Source organism: Leptodactylus fuscus, chromosome 7, assembly GCF_031893055.1.
Source record: "Leptodactylus fuscus isolate aLepFus1 chromosome 7, aLepFus1.hap2, whole genome shotgun sequence".
In the NCBI taxonomy this organism is placed as follows: domain Eukaryota; kingdom Metazoa; phylum Chordata; class Amphibia; order Anura; family Leptodactylidae; genus Leptodactylus; species Leptodactylus fuscus.
Window position 1 is genome coordinate 38,503,816 of NC_134271.1, and position 17,128 is coordinate 38,520,943.

At 41.9% G+C, this 17,128-nt stretch overlaps 1 protein-coding gene across 2 annotated transcripts in view; it reads right to left on the bottom strand.

Annotated features, from left to right (window-relative positions):
* EDC4 (enhancer of mRNA decapping 4) overlaps positions 1-17,128 on the bottom strand; it is a 310,514-nt gene that overhangs the window by 283,309 nt on the left and 10,077 nt on the right. The window contains exon 2 of one of the 2 annotated variants that reach the window (XM_075281771.1): positions 8,264-8,404. The exons of the other annotated variant lie outside the window; for it this stretch is intronic. Coding sequence (XP_075137872.1) covers positions 8,264-8,404 — 141 coding nt within the window. The remainder of the gene's footprint in view (positions 1-8,263; positions 8,405-17,128) is intronic. 2 annotated transcript variants of the gene reach the window in all.

A 17,128-nucleotide genomic window follows, 5' to 3' on the forward strand; every position in this document is an offset into this window, starting at 1 on the left:
AGCTTCTTCTTCAGTTATATCTGAAGAAGAAGCTCAGAGGAAAGCTTCGAAACGTCATATTCTGTCATCATTATGAGTTAGCCATTAAAAAAGGTATCACCTACTGAAGACTTGCAAAGTTTTTTTTGTTTTTTATATTTTATAACCACTGGCTAACACGGTACCAAAACAAACATTTTCCTTTTACACAAGTTAGGAGGAACAGGACATTGCAGGGAACATGACTAAACAACCCAGAAGACCACATTCAAGTCATGACCAAGTTGTGCTCAGAGCACAGGGAGAACACCTCCATTGCCCACTGACAAATGGAAAAAGCAATTTGTTTTAAAATGGCAGCATTGAAGACTGAACCGTAGGTAGGAGTATAATAGCGTTTCTAAAGGCAATACCTTTGTATCTTTATAAAATGCATATCCCAATGATGTAGTCCCTTTAAATTTATTGTCATGTAGCTACATTTTTAATGTTTTACTCCTGGTGGTAGAAAAAGGGGGCTAACAGATTGAGCAACTGTAGGAGCCAAATGTATTGGATATTTGACCAGGATTGATGGTGGTCTCAATGCTGTGCTATATTTGAGTATCCTACTTGGTACACACTCAAGTACTATGGGTATGAAAAGGACAACTGTGTTCTAGCAGAACAATGACCCGAAGCAAATGGTGAGATTAGATAAGAAATAGTTCAATGACAATGTAGAGGTGCTGGACTGACCCCCCAGACTGGATTTGTGGCAAGTGAGCCGACCAGTATGCACCAACATTGGGAATGTATAGATGAGAACTGGGAAAATATTTCAGCTGAGACAATCTGATCAAGAGAATGACCAGAAGGATTCAGGCAGAGCTGGAAGCAAAAGATGGTTTAACAAAATATTTAAAAAAAATTAAAATTTAGATATTTAGGACAAAACTGTAAAAATGCATCTACATGACAAGAACCTGCATAACTAATCATAATAGCTAAATAGTTGCACGTAGAATTTATGTACGAGATAGCCAAAATGACTGTCTATAACAGGGGTCAGCAACCTCCGGCACGCGTGGCATACGTAGCAGGCACGGCACACATGACTTGCAGCAGGGCAGAGTCCCTTCAGTACTCTCAGGACGTTCCTCTTTCTCTGGCTGCTCTCTGCCCACCAATGAGAGATGAGCTCAGGGGGCAGAGCTTATCACTACACAGCTCTGGGACCCTGCCTGCGGTGAGAGCTCCTGCCATCTGCATCCTGCACACAAGAGACAGAGCAGAGGAAGATCCGAACAAAGAGAAAGTAAATAAAGAAAATACCAGGTACATGCTGGATTCCTATGCCCATTAATGTCAGGCATTTGGAGTTATTAATTTAGTTTTAGTAACTCCATGTTCCTCACATTAATAGCATTTAACCCCATCATATCCCTCACATTAACCCCTGTGTGCTTCACATAAGGGTTACTATTATGTGAGACACATGGGGGTAATAATAAAGGACTTCAGTGATGAAGATACCCAATTATACCCAATTATTACCTCCATATGTCCCACATATCACTAACTTATGTGAGGCACACAGGGGGTTAATGTGAGAGACATTATGGGGTTAACCGCTATTAATGTGAGGCACATGGAGTTACTAAGCTGTAATGCACATGACCAGACATTTTACTCACAGTTGTGGATAATATTGTGGACTATTATATTTTAATGGTCCCATACACACAGCCATTGTTTTTGCAGTCATGTGTCTGGGCCAAAATTGAAGAGCTGCAAATTATGGAGCAGATCCTATATGTGTCTGCATAACATACTATATGCCGCATATGTAAAAAAAAAAAAAAAAAAAAAAAAATCTCAGAAGCCATACATTTTATTTTTCTGTCATCATTGCACTATTCATGGAACATGTTTTGTTAATTTTTTATTTATTTATTTATTTTATTCCTTTGGGAGGGGGAATGTTGGAGGCTGCGAAAGTAATCCATGAATCCAATACGGTTTGATACTGCCCCGTATCAATTACAGTTCAGGACAGTATGTCGCTGGTCGTGCGCTGCTCCCCTAATGCTGCATTTCCACAACATGGGGCCTCAGCCTATTTGTTGCAGATTTTGCAGCAATTGTTTGAGCCAAGGCCAAGAATGGCTACAAAATAGTAAGAATAGTAAATATCTAGGAAACTTCTTATGTCTCCCTTCTAATAAATCCACCCCTGGCACTGGTTCAGAAGAACGCAGCAAAATCTGCAACAACAACAAAAACCAAAAAAAAAAAGCTGCATTTCTGCAATGTGGGGCCTCAGCCTTAGGGTGCATTCGCACGGAGGAAAATGGCACCGAATTTGGTGTGTAATTCATGTCAGATTCAGCACAGAAAAAAAAAAAAAAAAGCCTCCCATTGTGAGGCTTCTTATTTCAGTGCTGAATCTGACACGGATTCCACATCAAATTCAACGCCATTTTCCTTTGTGTGAATGCACCCTTAGGGTGTTTCTTTCCAGGTGGTGACATACTGTGTACCCAGATGTGGCTATAGCCAAGTCTAGGCAACAGGCGACAGTCCCCAGGCAACAGTGCTGTCACATTGACACCTATAAGTGTTACATATTAATTCCTGTTATCACACTGCAAGGAAATAAATGTAGTTGAAATTATTCTGTGTTTCTCTTACAGAAAAGTAACGGTACTGGTGGCCGGGGACTGGATGCAGCATCCAGGTACATTGTGTGTCTCCCCCTGCAGGTGTTGCTTCACTCTGCTACCAGTCACATACATTTACCACTAATTGTGGGTTACACATGTACTTACATTGCTTCTAATGGAAAAGAACATGTGCACTCCAAGGACCTACCGTATTTTTCGGACTATAAGACGCAATTTTTTTCCCCCAAATTTCAGAGGAAAATGAGGGTGCGTCTTACAGTCTGAATGTGGGTTTGCAGCATGGCCGCGCTACTGCCATCGCTGGTTTTCTTCAGCGGCAGTAGCGCGGCAATCCGCAGGCCCCGGCAGCTAAGACAGTCCCCGGCATCTGCTGTAATAGACCGGCGGATGCCGGGGAGTGTCTTAGCTGCCGGGGCCTGCAGATTGCCGCGCTACTGCCACCGCTGGTTTTCTTCAGCGGCAGGAGTCTATGGGACTTGCAATCAAATGATTGCAGGTTCAAGCCCCCTAGGCGGGGGATATTAAAATAGTAAAAAAAAAAAAAAAGAAACTTAAAAAAAAATATAATAAAAAATAAAATAAATAAAAGTTCACCTCCTTTCCCTAGAATACATATAAAAGTATAACATTACTGTGAAACATATACATTAGGTATCCCTGTGTCTGAAAATGCCCAGTCTACACCTGGCCCCACAAAAAAAACGCCCTATACATCCCCGTACAGCTGCAGGGTCACCTGTCAATGTGGCCTTGCAGCTGTTCCAAAACTACAACTCCCATATATTAAATATTTTACCATTTTTTGCCTGAAAATTTTTTTTCCCTATTTTTCTCCTCTAAAACCTGGGTGCGTCTTATAGTCCAGTGCGTCTTATAGTCCGAAAAATACGGTAATCTTTGATTTTTTTCATTCAAATCGGCAGGCTGAACAAAAAAGGTTGCCTACCCCTGGTCTATAAGATGATGGTAGTCTCACATTTGACAACGTAGTGGATGGCGAAAAATGGAGTATGAAAGTCAAAAGTTCAAAACATTGTTACCCTTTTGTTTATCAGTGTACATGCAGTGAATCTGTGGACAAACTACATTTCCCATGATTTATCGTTCTGCTCTCTTTTTTTGTGTATCCCTCCACTCTCCTCTGCAATGAAAGGTAACACTGGACAAAAAATTTTTGCAAATTATGGTAATATCCTAGTGAAACCATTCGCCATGTTAACCACTGTCTGCACCAAGATTTGCAGGGAAAAAATCCAAATGAGAAAGCAAAAAATGAATTTAACCACTTTAGTACCGGGCCAATTTATGGACCAGACACATTTTAGGTTTATTTTATATGTGCGGTTTTGAGGGCTGTAACATTTTTCTTAGGTGTCTCATTCAACTAATTTTTGCGTCTTTTTTCAGGGACACATAGGGCTTTATTTTTATGTTGTTTTTATTTTCAAATGTGTTTTCATTTTTTATATCCGGGAACATAAACAAAATAGGAGGGAAATTGTGTATGGTTTTCACTTTTTTTTTTTTTTTTTTTTTTATTATTCAATAACAAATTGCTACTGAAAAACTTTAGAAAATAGCTTTTCCTCTCATTACAGTAATTTTTATTTTGTATGGCACTGTCGGGGGTGGGGCTATAACCTTTAATAACGGCGCTTTATTGGCATATTATTTTACTTGTTTTTTTTACATAGATTGTGAGTCCCACACAGAGCTCACAATGTACATTTTTTCCCTATCAGTATGCCCTTTTTGGAATATGGGATGGAAATCCAGGCAAATACGGGGAGAACATTCAAACTCCTTGCAGATGTTTTTTTTTGTCCATGACGGGATTTGAACACCAGGACTCCAGCGCTGCAAGGCTGCAGTGCTAACCACTGAGCCACTGTGTGGCCCCAATTATTTTATTTATTTAATATTTAATTTTTAAACTTTTATTTTTTTTATTTTTTTATTTTTTTTCAGATGGTGTCCCATAAGGTCATAAGAGACCTTTGGGAACATCTGACCACTTTTTCTTTGTTGGAGAGGCTAATTTCCCCTGCAACTGGGGCTGGTACATTTAGCCCCAGTTGCAAGAGGAATACAGCCTCCTGCACGCTGTATACACAGTATACAAAGCTGATCTGGGTCTTGTAGGACCCAGCAGCTCTTAAAAGACGCTGAGCCTGGCAGATCACGTGACCGCCAGGTCAGCGGTTGACCGAATGATGGCGGCGCCCACAGCTTTGTATACAGCGCTCATTGAGTGCTGGTTTTTCTACTTTAACCCTTTGTGAATGTGTTAATTTTAGGTCTAAGTGAACATATTAATGAAAAAAAAAAAACTAAATGTCTAAATTTCACCTCCATATTTTTATTCTTATGAAATGCTTAAAGGGTTAAAAATGGGGTTTTGAAAGTTTTGAAAATGGGGTGATTTATAGGGGTTTCTATTACATAGGCCTTTATAATTCCTTTCACAACTGAAGTGGTCTCGAAAAAATAAGTTTGGGGAATTTTCTTGTAAATCTGAAAAATCGCTGTTACACTTGTAAGCCTTCAAACATCCTGAATAAATTAAAAGACAATCAAAAGATGATGCCAATATAAAGCAGATATGGTAGATATTTATTCTGCCTGAAAAGCAGAGAATTTCACATTTTGAAAATTGCAATTTTTTCCAAGTTTCCATCAAATTTCCTATTTTTTTAGGACTACAAAAATATTGATTAGTGTTTACCACTAACATGAAGTATAATGTGTTACAAAAAAAATCTCAAAATCACTTGCTTAAGTTAAAGTGTCTCGAAGTTATTGCCATCTAAAGTGACATATCAGTTTTGAAAAAAAGAGAGACCTGGTCCTTAACGCACTTTTGGGGTGTGTCCTTAAAAGGTTAAAAAAAAAAAAAACATTTCATCAGCCCGAGTTTTGTGTGAAGTGGAGGCAGAAAGATCATTGCTGTGTCCACAAGTACTTTATGTGCAACATTTTTTCTGCCTGGGAGTCTAGAGGTTAGCTGTCCTATTTCCAAATGAAATAGCAGTACTAGGTATATCCAAAAAAAAAAAAAAAAAAACTTTATAGTCTTCACTAGTTGATACCATTCTAATACCTTTCGGAACTCTCGGCTCCTTTCTCAGCAGCCTTCAGAAATGATTTTAAATTTACTTGAGAAAGGAGCCAAGAGTTCCGAAACGCTGTAATCTGTCATCATTATTAGTTAGCCATTAAAAAGGTATCAACTACTGAAGACAATCAAGTTTTTTTTGTTTTTTTTATATTTTCTACCCACTGGCTAACACGGTACGAGAACAAACATTTTCCTTAGGTATATCCAAGCTGCAATCCAAGCAGCAGTGGCACTACTTTTACATCTTCACAGATGTTCCAATTACAGTTGTTGTACTTTATGTGTTTCAACTACAGTTCCATGTTCTTATAGGTTTGTTTCACGTGTGCAGCATAGACAACAGGTATTGAAGGATGAACATTACCATCATGTAACAAGACAGCCTGGAGACTTAACACTGATGAGTCAATAAAGAGACCCCACCAATTCTACATCAATGTCTGTGCAGAAACACAGGCTGTCAACCTGTTCAAAAAAAACGTGAAGTCATCTTGGCAGCTTCAAAAGACAAACTTTTGTACCAGCTGACAGTAATTATAATCCTTGAAGTCTTGAAGTAATGGCGGGTTCACTCCTGCGCCCTTTAAGCAATCCTGCTAGGTTTCAGACTTCTGCCCCAAGAAAGGGGACGGAAACCCAGCAGTCAGTTTTCAAACCCAAAAAGTCAGCGCCCGTGAGCATTTTGTACCTGTCCGCGGCGAAACCGTTTTCTTTCAACAGACACAAAGTTGGACAAGCAGGACTTTGCGTCCGGTTAAAAAAAAAAAAAAAACACGGTTTTGCCATGGACAGGTACAAAACGCTCATGGGCGCTCACTTTTCAAACCCATTCACTTGAATGGGTTTGAAAACTGATTGCCGGGTTTCCGTCCCGTGTCCAGTATCTCGGGACAGAAGACGGAAACCCAGCAGGATTGCTTAAAGCGCGCACGGGCGCAGGTGTGAACCGGCCCTAACTCTGCCTTTGACAAATTAGAGGGCGACTGCCCCAGGGACATTTTCTGATTATCTGCCAACGATCCATTTGCCCATTTCCGGAAACTGATCATCATTATTACTCTCCCCCCCCCCCTCCACCCCATTATACTTACTCGCCACACTTCTCCCTGCGAGATGGCGTTTACTGATTCTGCAGGGTGCGCTCTCTACCATCCCATCCTCCAAGCGCTGTTGGCGATAATCCACCTCTACTGTGCAGCTTTCATGCATGCCCAATAGAGATGGATTATCGGTGAAGAGAACACAGCAGTGCTGGAGAAAAGCACGCACATGCAGAATCAGTAAAGCAGGAAGAGCTATAAAGCAGGAGGAGCGGTCTCGCAGGAAAGCAAGTACACAATGGAGTTGGAGGTTGGGCTGAGTAGGTAGGAAAGGGCGGAATAGCTAAAGAGGCAGGGAAGGGATGTATTTGAGGGAGAGAGGGGGAAGAGAGAGCGCGAGAGAGAGAGATATAGAGACAGAGAGAGAGAGAGGCGAGGAAGGAGGGAAGGAGCGACGAAGGAGGGAAGGAGCAGTTATATTGTGAAAACAGGAAGCTGAAAGGTGTAAACAATGCAGATGATACCAGGAGCTCCCAGAGGTCACACAAAACACGGCTAAAAAGTATATGGGTGTGGATATTAAGCCAATAATAGCACTAACAGACTAAAAAAAACAAACAAACATTTTGCGTCCAGAAAATCCATTTAAAGGGATTCTAACATTGTAATGAATTTTTTTTGGCGATCACACATCGGAATAGCCTTTAGAAAGGCTATTCGTCTCTTACCTTTAGACGTGGTCTCCGCTGTGCCGTTCCTTAGCAATACAGTTTTTTACTGGTATGCAAATTAGTTCTCTCGCAGCGATGGGGGCGGGCCCCAGCACTGAAAATGCGATGGGGGCGTCCCCACTGCTGCTCGAAAACACGCTCCAGCGATGCCTCCATCTTCGGCTGGATCCTCCCCTTCGTCGTCTTCCGTTGCGTCACCTCCGAAGTTGGCTCTGCCAGTGAGACACCAGCAGAGCCGACTGCGCATGCCGGCGCATGGGAGGTCGGTCTTGCTCTTGTAGTTCAATACAGGAGCGGCCTCCCAAAAATGGCCACTGGCCGGCATACGCACTCGGCTCTGCTGGTGTCTCACTGGCAGAGCCAACTACACAGCGTCGGAGGTGACGCAAAGGAAGACGACGAAAGAAGGAGAGGATTCAGCCGAAGATAGCTGCGTTGCTGGAGCGTGTTTTCGAGCAGCAGTGGGGAAGCCCCCATTGCATTTTTAGCGCTGGGGTCCGCCCCCATCACTGCGAGAGAACTAATTTGCATACCGGTAAAAAACGGTATTTCTAAGGAACAGCGCAGCAAAGACCACGTCTAAAGGTAAGAGACGAATATCCTTTCTAAAGGCTATTCCGACGTGCGATCGCCAAAAAATTAATTTAATTAATTGGTAGAATCCCTTTAAGTCGGAGACGAAGTCATTCAGTTCTGGCTGTGTTATGAGATCAGGCTCACCAGACATACATGGCTCAAAGTCTGAATCAGCGTCGTTCCCCATCTCTGACTTGTGGACTGCAACATCTCCATTGCCTGCCTCCTCTAGGCTCCATGTCTCTGGTGGTTTTGGTACTGGAAGAGTGTCATCACGTGGAACTGGTCTCATAGCTGAAGGCAGATTGGGATATTCAATGCTTTTTTAAATATATATTCTCTTCACAGAAACTACAATCATTGGTTAGACAGAAGTAACAGTCGGTTACATGATCCTTCGGTTCCTGCCATATCATTGAGACAGAAAACGTCCCAGCCAACCTCTAAGGGCTAGTTCACACGGGGGGGCGGGGAAGCGGATTTTGGCACCGAGAGTGACACGGGGAGCCACTCTCTGGTCAAAACCTGCCTGCCACGACGGTCGCGGCTTCCTCCTCTGGAGTCTGCTCAAATGAATGGGCCGACTCCGGAGGTTGCTGCCGCGGCTCAACAAGTGGCAGAATCCACCTGAAGAAAGGGCAGCTCGCTTATTTTCTCCATTGTGAGGGGGCGGAATATGACGTGGATTACGCGCCATAATCCGCCCCCTCTGTGCCCGTGTGAACGGGCCCCAAGATCAACAGCACATAACAGATTTGAGGAGCCCAGGATCTGTCTTGATCAACAATCTTGCATCCAAAGTACAGCTCATAGTCTTTCATGATAAGAGAGATCATTGTGCGTCTGAGGTTTAAAGGGGTTGTCCGGGATAACTTAAAACCCCTGCACTAATCTAAACACCATAAGTCCCTCCTACTTTCTAAATAACATTGATCATCAAAAATAATCAAAAAAAACAAGTTTTTAACTAGAGATGAGCGAGTAGCATTCGATCGAATACCTCCCCTACATAGATATTGGTATAAAAAAGCGCCAGGGAAAGTGGGAGGGGCATCGAATTTTTACTGCATTTACCGCGTGGTATTCGACCGATTACACCAAACAACTATGCAGGGGAGGTATTCGATCGAATAATACTCGTTAATCTCTATTTCTCACCGCTCACCAAAAAGTTATTGGGTATGAACAAGCAGAAAACTGTAAACTATGTATGGAAAAAAAATCCCAGGACTCGAAGGATATGAAATATAAAAAAAAAAAAAAAAAAAAAAATAGAAATTCCAACATCGAAAAAAGTAAATTAAAAAATTAACCTTTAATCCATAACACCAAGATTAAAATATCCAAAAACAAGGATCCATGGTAAGAACATGAAAGAAATCCTGTGTCTTCAGAGCATGAATAGCTTCTTACTCATAGCTTAACCATAAAAGTACTGAAGCCAAAATAAATACCAAATAAATAATAAAAGTAAATAAGAAACAAGTTAATCTCAAAAAAAGTGGCAAAAACAAAACTATCTATACATCAAAAAAAATTAATACAAAGCATTTGCAAAAAAAAAATGAACAAAAAAAAAATAATCAAATAAAACATATGCAAAATTACAAACATGAATAAAGGCAAATGATCGCTTACCAAAATGAAGAGAAAGAAACAGAAGACAACAAGAGGATGATAAGTCTGAACACCATAATAATCCAAAACCGAAGAAATGACTAAGGGCTAGTTCACACGTGGGCAAAGGGGCGGATTTTGACAGCGGATTTCGCTTCAAAATCCGCCCCTTACAATGGTGGTCTATGTAGACCGCCGGGCTTTTTTTTTCCGCTAGCGGAGAAAAGAAGCGACCTGCCCTATCTTCAGGCGGAAGCCGCGCGGCTTCTGCCCCCGGCAGCTCCCTCCTATGTTGGCTCATTCATTTGAGCCGACAGCGGAGGGGAAAGCCGCGACCGCGATGATCGCGGCAGGCGGGTTTTGACAAGAGACGTGTCAAAACCCGCGCGGGCAGTTCACATGTGAACTGACCCTAAGTCACATGGCAGGGCCATGTGATCAATTACATGTATTGACATGCAGCAGGAGATTCAAAATCACCGACGTATGAAAGAATGGAAAACATAACTTTAGAACAGACACACCATCTTATTACCGTATATACTAGAGTATAAGCCGAATTTTTCAGTACAGTTTTTGTGCTGAAAAATATTAATATAAATGTATAGAATCTCCCATAATGTAATGTAGAGAATCTCCCATAAAATAGTGAAAAAAGGCTTTTAAAAAAAATATAATTAAAAAATAAAGTAAATAAAAGTTTTAAATCACTCCTTTCCCTAGAATACATATAAAAGAAGAAAATGACTGTGAAACACATACACACATTAGGTATCCCTGTGTCTGAAAGTGCCCGGTCTACTGAATATAGGGTATCTGCAGTGCTCCTGTTCCGTCAGGAAGGGGTTAATAGGAGCACCGCAGATACCCTATATTCAGCCAGGCTGAATGCCAAGTGGGGGGGGGACTAAGTCCTCAAGCTTAGGGAAGCGGCAGACGGACAACCAAAACACCCCCTTCGCTTCCCCAGCATCTACTGTACGTAAAAACTCCGACCATTTTAAGTTTTGAAATTTTCCAGTAGCTGCTGCATTTCCTTCCGTGTGCAGAGTTCATTCATATCACTATGGCCTACACCCACATGCACGTGTCTTCAGAAAATTGCTAGAACTGGAACAAAAATCTGCTTTGAAGCTGGAAATGCTAAAAAAGTATCATCCTATAAAATGTAGGGATTACACACCGTGAAAAGCAAGTGAACCCCTAAACCCCATATATTTTTTGAAAATAGACAACCTGAAGATTACATATGTCTCAATGGGTCATCAATAGCCACCTCCACCTTCATGCAACTTTGTGACAAACCCGAAACATTTTTTGAAAAAAATGCACTAAAACACATATTTGCACCTAAAAACTCATGTTTAAGCTCAGATTCATATACAAAATACATTTAAAATAATAGCTTATGGTGTATACAATGTTTATATATACCATATATACCGTAAACATCAACTACAACAAGAGCTCAGACTGCTAAAAACCCTAATACAGAAGACAGGCAGGATTTTGCGGTTATTCACTAATATGTTAAAAAGCTTTACTGCACCTAGCAAACTGTGACTGATACCAAAATCTAACTTTGAGATTGCACAGCATACCGTATATAAAAAACACAACTTAATGTTTCATATACACAACCACCTTCATGCAATGTTGTGGCAAATAGAGATTGCTAGCAAAAATTGCACATAAATTCAAATTTGCCACTAAAGTGTGACAAGCAATCCCTTTCTGCAAACACAATGTACTTTCCAAAAATCTGCAATATGTGAGGAGTTCATACATACCACACATGTATATATTTACAGGGGGCAGGTGTTAAACGCCAAAAATCGCAGAAATGCCATCCCATTTTGTGCATGCAAATTAAATAGGACTTTACATAAAAATATTATTTTCCATCCCCCTATAAAAATTTTAGCAATCTATATGTTCATCTCTAGTGAGAATAGTTATTACTATTATTTTAGCATGTAACAGATCGCTAGAGGCATAATTTACTCTAGAAAGCTCAGGTATGGACAGGACAGGGATTGGGTGAAATGTAAACGTTATTCATGACGTTGTATGTGTTGTGTGTTTGGTGAAACTTTTTTTTTGGCGCTGCAACCTGGACAATGGTAAATGTCTGGGTCACAGTGCCAATAACCTTCCAGGTTGTGCTCAGGAGGTATAACAAAAGAATACCCCACTAGTAAAGCTCAGGGGGAATTATATTATACCTGTATGTGACAATCAGACAGCAAAAGTACAGTATGCCCTCTGATTGACAGGAGGGGGGGGGAAATGGAGACTGAATCCCTCCTCCCCCCCCCCTCCTAGGGTCACATACAGGTTGTGCAAAGATCAGAGAAAATGCTTCTCTGTCTGTGTCTCTGTGCAAGCTGCAGCTGCTCCTCTTCTCCCCTTCCTGTTTCACTAATGCTTCCCAAGACAGGAGGGAGGGGGGACACTTTAAAGTCCTGTATCTCAGGACTGGGTTTGGCCTATGAAGATAATTTTAGATTCATTTTAAAGATGAGAATCTCGTCTTTAAAATGACACCAAGATCTTCATAATAGCCCTTACAGATTTTTAGCGAATTGCTGTTAAAAACACTGTCGGGCATTGAGATCTTCAATGAGATCTAAATTCCCAATAGCGGTTTCAATAGTGAATCGCTTTAGCACAGTAAGGGTTAACGTGAAGAACTTGGTATTTTAAAGATGAGATTATCATCTTTAAAATTAATCTCAAATTATCTTCATAGGCCAAACGAGTCCTGAGATATGAGCATTAGAAGTAAGGACGTAGCAGCTACGTCCTCGGCTAGGCAAGTGACACCCTGGGAGGACGTAGAGCTACGTGCTTGGCAGTGAAAGGGTTAAAGGTTAATATTTTTATTTAATTTTTTCAATACTGGAATTTTTTTTTCTTTTAATTATCTAAAATGAATAGTTACTACCTGCTCTAATATAAACTAGCTAAAATTTAAAGAATTTACCAGATTTGACATTCTGGTACATGAAGAGCCACAGATGCATCCAGAGACATGTGTGTCTTAAAGAGGTTGTCCAGCATAAACTCATAATTATGCCCTAAACTAAACTCCCTACCCCCACCTAACTTCTAATTTACATCAATTAAAAAAAAAAAATAAAAAAAAAAAATGCATAATTGTATCATGTGACCGCTTCAGGGACACTTTCTGATAATGTAATTTATATGGTTTCATTTACATTTTAACCCCTTCAGAAAAATCCAAAACTGTGCCAATTTTTTTTTTATTTTTTTTTTTTATTTTTTTTTAAAGTTGCTATATTCTGACACTCGCAACTTTTTTAGATTTCCATGTACAGGGATGCATAGAGCATCTATTTTTGCAGAACCAGGTGTACTTTTTAGTTATACCGTTTTGGGTAATTGCTATTGCTTTCATCACTTTTTATTCAAATATTTTCAGAACCAAAACCATGCAAAAAAAAAAAATGGTGGCACACTTGATTTTTTTTTTCCCCCCTACGGTATTTACCGCATGGGAGCAATCATACTAATATTATAAATGTGAAAGTTTGTGTGTTTGGATGGTTGTTCCAGTTGATAGCTGAGATTTTGTACATACAGACATATTCAGTAGGACGGAAACATAGGCTACTTCACAAGCTGCGCACTCCCCTGACAGCCCCGACTGCAACCGCCGACAGTATGCTCCGGCTCCGCTGCAGGACCTGAACGGTGCGGGTACGGCGTGCCAAACGTGGGGCCGCGGGCAGGGGGTATAGGGAGCGCGCACGTGGCTCAGCACCAACGCCATCCTGCAGATGAAGTCGCGGGCAGATGCTAGTAATTTTATAGATTTGTCGGAGATGTAGCCTAAAAACTATAGATTAGGGCGATACTTACCTTCCGCTGCGCTGATCTCTGCATTTAACATTTCCCCCCGCCGGCCGCCACATCCAAAATGGCACCACCAGCGCCATAACACAAAGATCAGCGGCCGGGGAGAGGGGGGAGCTGAAGGGTCCCTGCTGTCTGCTAGCAGACATCAGGGACTTGTGACCAAGGACAGAAATTTTCTGTCATTGGTCACGCGATCATCACTATTCATTGAATAGTGACGACCAATGAAACACCTTTTTTTTTTCTAGGTCGTCGCCAAAGTTTAGAGTTTTTAGGCCACATCTCCGATCAAATGTCAGAGTTGTGGCCTAAAGACTCTAAACTTAGGGTCCACTCACCGTCCTGCTGGACCACTGCTGCTGTGCTTTCTCTTCCTCCAGCAGCCGGCTCCAAAATGAGGCTAGCACCAGCAGCACTCAGGTGCTGCTGGACCGGAGGAGAGGGAGACCTTGCTGTCAACTGCCTCAATCATCTGTCAGCAAGGAGAGGTGATCCTATATGCTGATCATTGGTATACACTGTATACCGGTGATCAGCAATGTGTAAAAAAAAAAAAAAAAAAAAAAAAAAAAAAAAGTGAAAGAAAAAAAAAGTAAAAGTTTATTATTTCCTCCCTCTCTAATCAGTCTGGGGGCAATAATAAACGCTACACAGGGCCCCTCATACAAAACACACATAATAAAGTTTGATTTTACTGTACACACTGGCAATTCCCCCCCCTTCCGGCCTCCCCCATTTTCTATTGGTTATGTGACGTGATCAGTGTGATAAGCATATCACAACGCTCGATGCCACATATATGTAAAAAAAAAAAAAAAAAAAAGTATAATGTAAGTGCTGTGTCTGTCCCTCCTCCTCTCCTTTGATGAGAAGAGAGAGACACATCGCTACTATACAAAGAGATTGACAGAAATCACTTCACAATTATATTGTATTTCTTGTGTTACAGTATTCCCTGATCACTGCAAGATCACCTTCAGATCTGCGGCTCATATACCGGAACGAAGTGCTCCGCTGTGCTTCGTCCTTTTTTTATTTCACTTTTTTTCCCCCTACAAAAATTTTTTAAAAAATATAAAAAAAATACCCCACTCCCTGTTAGTTTTCATTTTTTTTCTAACTGATAGTTGATTTGGTCGCCAGACGTCAGATTATCAGTTTGCAGAGCGAAGCAAACATCTTGTTTTGCTCTGTTTTTGTGATAGCAGTGCCAGTGTAGGTAACTGAAAACCAACTAAAATGTCCAATAGGCTGTACAGCGCGGAGGAAGCATACGCTTTACCCCAGCAGCTCTGGCAGTAACATGGACAGTGCGTCAGAGTATGTCCCATCAGCTAGTGACAACTCAGATTGTGACTATGCCTCTTGTCCTCAAAGCCCTTTGCTAGTTCAAGCGGAAATTGCGTCAAGTGCAGGCCCTAGCACTGCAATGTGGGAGTCCTCTGTTACATTAGTGCCCCAAACCCCCCCCATTTACTGCAACACCTGCAATAAATGCTGATGTCGCGGGCTTAACCCCCATTAATTTTTTTTCACTTATTTGAGACGGACCAAATATTAGAATTAAAGGGGTTGTCCCATCACAAGGATCCTATCTATACTGCTTGTTAATGTAAATGTAAGACTTTTCCTAAATACATTGCTTCAGCAAAATTGCTTTGTATGTCCACTATCTTACTTTATTCAATTCACTGTTGACACAGCCCTTGACTTATCTGGTCAAAAGTCAAAAGTCAAGTATCTGCTGCTCTCAGGGGGGAGGGAGGAGGGGCTAAGTGCACGGGAGCGAGCCTGGGGGGGGGTAGTTTACACTTTGGAGGAAGGGGCCGCCAATACAGACCCGGCACCCGCTGTAATAGAGAGGCGGATACTGGGGAGGGTTAGACGCCAGCACAGGTGCCGGGGCCTGCGACATCGCTACACTCCTGCCCTGCATGAAGCCAGCAGCGGCAGGAGCGATGCTGCTAGTCCGGGTGCGGAGGAGTGGAATAGCAGCATCGCTCCTGCCGCTGCTGGCTTCATGCAGGGCAGGAGCGTAGCAATGTCGCAGGCCCCGGCACCTGTGCCGGCGTCTAACCCTCCCCAGGTCTGTATTGGAAGACCCCGTGTCTGAATTGGCATTGTGAAGGCTGGAGAACTGACTGGTCTCACCATCTATGAGAGCGCATGCAGGCCCAGCGGCATAGAAGCGACGTCATCTCGCCGCTGGCTTTGCATATGTAACCCCGCCCACCAATGACGCAACAAAGCAGGAAAAAAGAAGATTTTACATCAGCGAAGACTGTTGAGTATGCGACGTGGGAATACCCCTTTAATTGTCCAGCAGACAAACATCTATGCTGGACAATATATTTCAGCCAATCCCACATCCGTCTATTCCAGACACTGGAGCCCCATTAATGTCCCAGAAATAAAGTTTTTGGGACTTACATTGTTGATGGGATTGCAGAAAAAAACTTCAATAAGATCGTATTGGAGCTCCACAACCATCTACACAACCCCTGTATTTGCAGCAGTACTGACCCGTTTTCGTTATGAGACCTTCATGAGATTTCTTCATTTTACTGATAATTCCCAAGTGCCCCCTAGATCTGACCCTGCCTACAATAGGCTAAATAAAATAAGACCCCGATTTTCCTCCTCCAACAATCCTTTCTTTCCTTATACACCCCCGAACAAAATTTGGCCGTTGACAAATCCCTGATGAATTTCAAGGGTCGACTTTCATTCCGCCAGTTCATCCCCTCAAAGCGAGCGGGAGTGGAAGTCTACAAAGTTTGCGAGAGCTCCACGGGTTATACCTGCAACTTTTTTGTGTACGAGGGTAGGGACCACCAAATCAATCCCCCGGGGTGCCCAGAGAGCATTGGCACAAGTGGGAAAATTGTCTGGCAACTGATGATACCCTTTCTCCACTTAGGGTATCATGTGTATACCGACAATCTTTATACTAGTGTCCCCTTGTACAAAGGTATTCATGCTGCATATACAGGGGCATGTGGGACAGTACGCAAGAGCCGAGCGGGGCTACCAGCACAATTGGTGTCAAGGAGAGTAGCAAAATGACAGTCGTTCAGTTTGGCTAGTGACAATATGTTGGCAGTCAAATGGAATGACAGGAAAGTCGTCTATCTCCTTTCGACCATCCACACTGTCACCACTGTGTTGGTGAGAGAAAGAGGCTTGGCTAGAGAAAAGGAAACCCCTCTCTGTAGAATACACAATGTAGGACAACTGCGTTTTTCACAATTTTTTTTTTTTTTAAGGCCACTCCATACCCTCCACACGCATGATATGGAGCCTTAAATTCATTCATTTGTTCCATGAAACCCAATGGTTACTCTCTTTTTTTGGGCCCTACCGTGCATCCGTACATAGGATTACGGCCACAAAGTGTACATTTTTAAACACTGAAGAAATGACATTTTTGTGTAAAAAATGTGAATTTTTTTTGTTTCAGTCCACTTTTTTCAAAACTTATAGGGTCAAAATACTCACTATACCCCTCAATGAATACCT